This window comes from Mytilus galloprovincialis, chromosome 13 (genome assembly GCF_965363235.1).
Source record: "Mytilus galloprovincialis chromosome 13, xbMytGall1.hap1.1, whole genome shotgun sequence".
Classification (NCBI taxonomy): domain Eukaryota; kingdom Metazoa; phylum Mollusca; class Bivalvia; order Mytilida; family Mytilidae; genus Mytilus; species Mytilus galloprovincialis.
In genome coordinates, this window is record NC_134850.1 from 48,340,648 (window position 1) to 48,347,264 (window position 6,617).

The 6,617-nt window shown below is 35.2% G+C and overlaps 1 protein-coding gene across 1 annotated transcript; it reads left to right on the plus strand.

Moving 5' to 3' along the window:
- The first annotated feature begins 2,889 nt into the window (after nucleotides 1-2,889).
- LOC143057608 (uncharacterized) lies at nucleotides 2,890-6,417 on the plus strand. The gene is made up of 2 exons (XM_076230939.1): nucleotides 2,890-3,006; nucleotides 4,298-6,417. Exon 2 carries the CDS (start codon nucleotides 4,307-4,309, stop codon nucleotides 6,356-6,358), a length of 2,052 nt encoding a protein of 683 aa, XP_076087054.1. The 5' UTR covers nucleotides 2,890-3,006; nucleotides 4,298-4,306; the 3' UTR covers nucleotides 6,359-6,417.
- Nucleotides 6,418-6,617: the final 200 nt, after the last annotated feature.

Consider the following 6,617-nt stretch of genomic DNA (forward strand, 5'->3'; position numbering starts at 1 on the left):
AGTATGAATATTCCAAATACAGTACGCAGTTCAAGAGCACGGAGGACCCAAAATCTTAAAAGGCTTTGCCAAATACAGCTTTGGTAATATATTCCTAGGATAGATAATCCGTTGTATTTCGAACAAGTAAAATATTTATAAACAGTTAATTTAGAATTATGACACTCACCATGATTATTTTTGGGACCGCTACAGCTTGTTGTTCAGTGTGAGCCAAGGCTCCGTGTTGAAGAATGTACTTTTTATGGTTTACCTTTTACAAATTGTGACTTGGATGGAGAGTTGTCTCATTGGTACTCATACTACATCTTCTTAAATCATCATGGATTACAATTCTGTACGCCAGACGCGCGTTTTGTCTTTAAAAATACTATTTTATAAATACTCTTTTCATTTAAAAAAGAAGCATCTTTCACAAACTGAACTGTGGTCATTTCTATTCAACACCCCGAATAGTCAATATAGTGAATGTTGAAATCATCCCTACGTAAATTTTACGGACGCCATCACGAATTGGTTGACCGTTTTGGATTAACCGTTTCACAAATGATATCGGATATGTTTTTTACGTCGTATCTACAATCCCCTTCCCTTTCATGAATGTGACCTACCGAATTAGACTATTTACCGGATTTTTTATCACATAAGCAACACGACGGGTGCCACATGTGGAGCAGGATCTGCTTACCCTTCCGGAGAACCTAAGATCACCCCTTGCCTATTCTTTAGTTTTCTATGTTGTGTCGTGTATGCTGTTGTTTGTTTGTTTGTCTTTTTTCATTTTTAACCATGGCGTTGTCAGTTTATTTTCGATTAATGAGTTTGACTGTCCCTCTGGTATCTTTCGTCCCTCTTTTTTTTAATCAATATCGCAATCAATAATTTTAATTATGTTCGAGAATCTGCAGAACTCATATCTAATTCACTCTCATACGATAAGGCGTAAATTGTTTTACCATATCTTTATAACAAACAATACATGTATATATGTGTCCCAAGCAACACGACTGCTGCTGTTGTCTTTTACTATGCCTTTTCTTTCCTAGTCCTTTGATATCCTGCAAAAAAATTAAACTTTCCAAATTCTTCATCATAATAAAATTGAGAATGGAAATGGGGAATGTGCCAAAGAGACAACAACCCGACCATAGAAAAAAACAACAGCAGAAGGTCACCAACAGGTCTTCAATGTAGCGAGAAATTCCCGCACCCGGAGGCGTCCTTCAGTATTTTGTCAATAAGGTTCCTTCAACCTGTAATTTTTATTTCTAATTATATGCGCACTTTTTCGTAAAAGCAACAGTAAAGTCTGTGAAATATATACCGTAATTGTCTACCAAGACACTACAACATATCCATTACACCCTCCTGTAATGAATATGACTGTTGTGGTTGAAATCACCCTCCGCCCTTAAACATAGCTGTCATGATTGACATTACCCTTCACCCTTAAACATAACTTTCATGGGTGATATCACCTCATCACTTAAACATAGCGGTCATATGTTTCGCCCTTAAACATAGCTTTCATTGTTGATATAACCCTTTGCCTTGTGTATGGCTGGATTTTCGGTCTTTGCATCCATCCGTCCATCTCATTTTAGGATTTATTTATTAACGATAGGTTAAAAATTTGGTTTAAGGTTAGTTGTGGTGCCAGCAGCATGAAATTAAGAAATGACATACATTACGATGTAAACAGGTATATTTTTGCCAAACTAGGGTGTCTTTCCATAATATGAACTAAACATAAATGCGATAGTGCGAACAGCCCATGGTGTTTAAATTATGGACTCATTTTCTTTTTTTTATCTTTTCCAAATGACCACCATTTGCAGCAGCATCATTGATGTATGTTTATGCCCCACCTACGATAGTAGAGGGGCATTATGTTTTCAGGTCTGTGCGTCCGTTCGTCCGTTCGTTCGTCTGTCTGTCTGTCCGTTCGTTCGTCCGTCCGTCTGTCCCGCTTCAGGTTAAAGTTTTTGGTCAAGGTAGTTTTTGATGAAGTTTAAGTCCAATCGACTTCAAACTTAGTACACATGTCCCCTATGATATGATCTTTCTAATTTTAATGCCAAATTAGAGTTTTTACCCCAATTTCACGGTCCACTGAACATGGAAAATGATAGTGCGAGTGGGGCATTCGTGTACTGAGGACACATTCTTGTTAAAATAGATTTTATATTTATAATATCAAAATTGTTACAATTCATGGCCACAAAACAAAAAAGCATTAAATACAAAATCATAAAGAATTACTTGGAACACTGTGTCTCGCCTACGATTGCTGCTGTCAATGTAAAATTTTAATGTTGACTTAGTAAAATACATAAAATTCCATGAAGGTTTGACAAAATTATTGACGGCTGAGTCTAAAAGTTAACTATAAAAAAATTAAGTCCATTTAACAGAAGAATATGGAAAATGAAAATAAATCTTTTCAAAATTTGCTCTGGATACTGTCTATGGATCTTTAACACGCTTCTCTTCAAATTTGACAAAAAAAATCCATGAGGGTTTGACAAAGCATTCGATGCCATAAACACATTAACACTGACTGAACCTAAACATTGACGGCATTGAAGCCGACGCCGGAATCTATGATCGCTACTTCTTGCTTTCTAGACATAAATGTCGAAGCACAATAACAGAATGATAATAAATAATTATAATTCAATAAAATATAGTATTATTAAGTATAGATTATTACGAAAATTCTTCTTTTATATAATAAAAAATGTCGAATTACATAATCATGCATGTAGATGTTCTAAAGATGACCTTTACTCTCTTTGTTGGCGAAATGTACTTTTGACGAGTGCAAATCAAGTACCATATACAGCTGAAACAAAAATTTATCTTCCCTATCTATTGTTGGTATCATTAGCGACAGGTGCGAGCTTTAATTTGTATAAATACATTCATCCATTCACAGACATCCACATGCATTTCTTCGGTAGATATCCGAGGTAGGCACACACTATTAAGAATCCAGCATTTCCGGTAAGTTATATTCTAGATTGTTAATTTTTTGTAAAAAAAAAAACACAAAACCCAACGCGTTTATAATTAAATGCGTCCGAAGCGCCCTTCTAAATTTACCTTTATCAGGGACGCTCAAAGCTTAATGTTTGAAAGCCGAGGTTTATAAGAACCGAAACAGTTAAAGAGCTATATGACCCAAAAATACCTAAAAAAAAATACCCAAATCAATCTATACTCAACTTTGCCTGGGGGAGTTGAAAATTTAGTTTCTTAATAATTTCTAATTTTATAAAAGACAATTTTATAAAGGTTTGTTATAAATCATGTCAGTACAGAAGTTCTCACTACTGAGCTCATTATACCTTCGGGGACGCGTAAATGTTCAGTTATTTTCACGTTCAATAAGTTTGTCAGAACAAGTTCTGTGCTATTAATTTCTCTTGGATAAAGGTTTTAGAAAAAATTAAATAACTTAAACGAAGCATCCTATTTATCTCATAATTAGTATTCCCCTTTTAAATTAATATATTAAAGGGATGCAAAACATAACCTGTTATTGTTTCAATCTTAAATTGTGAAAAAAAGTAATGACAACTGATTCAGTGCTAAATGTGTCTTCAGTAGAAATGAATTATAAGTCTGATATGGTTTGTCTGATATACACTATCTATCTTTAAACATAGTTAGTGTTAATCCTATTTATATATTCCCCGTTCACTCCAGAACAAGTAAAGTAGTCTTTTTTATAAAATGCATTTAAATGCAGGATGTTTTTCTTTCAATAATACAAATTAAAGGGGAAATATCTCAGTCATATCTAACAATTTCACAAATCCTGTGGTTTCATGATATGAAGTTGTTCCATTTTACTATGTTTAGTTATATAAAACATAAACAACGCTAAGCAACAAAATTTCACTAGCGTAATTCACAACTACATATTTTTCTGCATTTCAAATTTAAAGTAAAGACAGTTTGGTTGTTTTTCACGTTGATAGCTTCGTTGATTTATAGCGTTTCATTTTGTCATTTTTTATGGACATCTCCTTTTTCGAACTTTTTGAGAATTCAGTGTTTTTATTTTCGTTTTGTTTTTTCGCTGTTTATGTTGAAATTTTCTAACATTGTTTGGTTTTTGCACTTTGTATTGACAAATTACGTTGTTAAACATAAGATATAATTAGACATATTGCACTTTCATCACACATGCACCACACAAACAAATTAACAATATGACCCGTTACATTTGTAAATTAACTATTCTTGTTACTAGTATTATACTAATCCTATGTTCTTAACTAAATTTCAGGTCTCCAAAATGAAGTACCTAATGGTATTTTGTTTGGTTGTCTCGGCTTCTTATGCAGCAATAGATGAACATAGGATTTCGCTCATTGAAAGAAAGTTTGAAGATTTGGCAAGGCAACTTATGTTAACAGAACTGGCGATGGGAGAACGAACACGATCCAACTACGATTCTGGAATCAAGCAGGTCCGAAGTACAGCTGATGGTACAAAATCGTATTTTGATGAAACTCATACATTCAACTCAGTTTGTTCTATTCATGAGCACTCTAACAATGATAGAACCGTTGGTATGGGTGAATTCACTGCTAACCTTAATGGTGTAGAATTTAGAACAAGACACAATGACTATAGACTAAGGATGCCCCATAGAAAAACGAAGGCCTATCATGCTCTAGAAGATATTCCATTACCACCTACTCCACCTTCAGTGCTTCAAAAGCGTACATTACCGGAACAAATAAAGGAATTGCACAATTATTTTAGAGCATTCTCCTTCCAAAACTTTCACTTCAGAGACTACCGTCCATATTTTAAACCTGTATTATGTTACTTGGAAGGAACATGGACCGTCGATACAAAAACACTAAATGAACCATTTGAAAGCGATCGCCATCATATTGATGCCACAAGCTGGTTCGACCTACAAGAAAAGATAAGGTTTACATCGTATACTGGTGGAAAACACTACTTAGAAAACTTTTCATACTTGCCAACAACTATTATGAACATGGTAAATGGAACACCCGAGTATGCACAATGGAATTACAGAATAGTTTGTCATCCATTGAAGAAAGATTTGCCATTATCTGCTATGAAGCCTGTTGACGATATGGCGGCTAGAATTGGACACAGATGGAATATAACAAGATTTGCCCATTCGAGAGCAGCAAGATTTGTATTGGCTCCTGATTATAATGGAAACAGGAACAAATATGAATGGCAAAATGGATATGGTTCATTTCCTGATAGAAGAACTTCAATCAACAGTGTTCTTGACTGGGTCATGTCAGAGATTCCAGGGAAAGACAACTATCCAGCAAAGTTGACCGATACCACATTTGGAAAGAGAATACTAGACCCAAGAGTTCATAATGCAACGGAACTTAATACTGGATATTATCACAGGTACTTTAGACACGAAAGGAAAGGGGCCATGGGGACATTCAACGCCCACAGAGGATATTCAGATAGGAATCTGTTTGTTGCTCAGACATCAAATCCAAATGTAGCCGAGATGAAAATTAAATGGTGTGGTAAAGATGAACACACCCACAAACCTTTCTGCAAAGAAGAAGGAGTAAGATATTCATACGCAATTCCACTAGAAATCATATACTTGAATCCTTTGATGACTTGGAATCCGTACAATATAGAGCACATTTCCGATCACAGAAAAGCAAATATAGTAACAAAAAATGGTAGGAATGGCGGTCTTACTCAAGACAAAGCATACAATGGTACATCATTTAACAAGTACTACAGAACTCCGGTCGAGTTTTACCAAACCGCACACACCACAGTCGATAAAGACGCAGCAGATACTGCAAGAGGAACAGTTGGTGTACTTGACAAACATGGCAACGTTAAAAGGGTCCTATCATCAGGAGTTCGTATAACATTACCTGATATCCCAGGAATTGGAAAAATCAGAATGAGATACCCAGTCATGCCAATAACAAGTGAAGGAAGTCAGATTGGAAAAGAGGTAGAAGCAGTCAAAGATGTATTGAACCACTTAGAAACAATGGGAGCTTATCTTCAAGAGAGACCAAGTGCATTGTCTGGAGGCGGTAATGCTAAGGCAGATGCACATTTCCGTACATCCGTGACTAACCAAGATCCACCAGGCCATCACTTTCACGAAATGTTCATTCCCAACGAGGACATGATCGATCTAAGTAAAGGTCATACAATTACTGTTGTGACAACAACAGATAACTCACATGACCATAAAATTGAAGTATCTTATGACCAACATACACACAAGTACATTATTCATAAATGCGATGGCCAGGATAAATGTTGGGATGGCCACACTGCTGAACTATTCAGGCTTGAATAGGTCTTTCTATAATATTATGGCAATTTAGTTAATTAAAAAAATCATCAACTCAATCCAAAGAGTGTTATCGTTTTTTCTTAAAATGTCCTGCCTTGTACTTAATCTCTAGAGTGTTATCATTTTTCCTAAAATGTCATGTATCAAGTCAGGAATTCTTGTATAGCAGTTGTTATAAAATAATTCGTGTCTATATATGTTGCATTGGCGTTTGTTTTGTTGTTCTTCTGTGTTTCTGTTCTTCCGTTGTTTTTCTCTTATA

Coding starts and splice junctions, on each gene's coding strand:
- LOC143057608 (XM_076230939.1), top strand. CDS start 4,307: ATGAAGTACCTAATGGTATTTTGTTTGGTTGTCTCGGCTTCTTATGCA.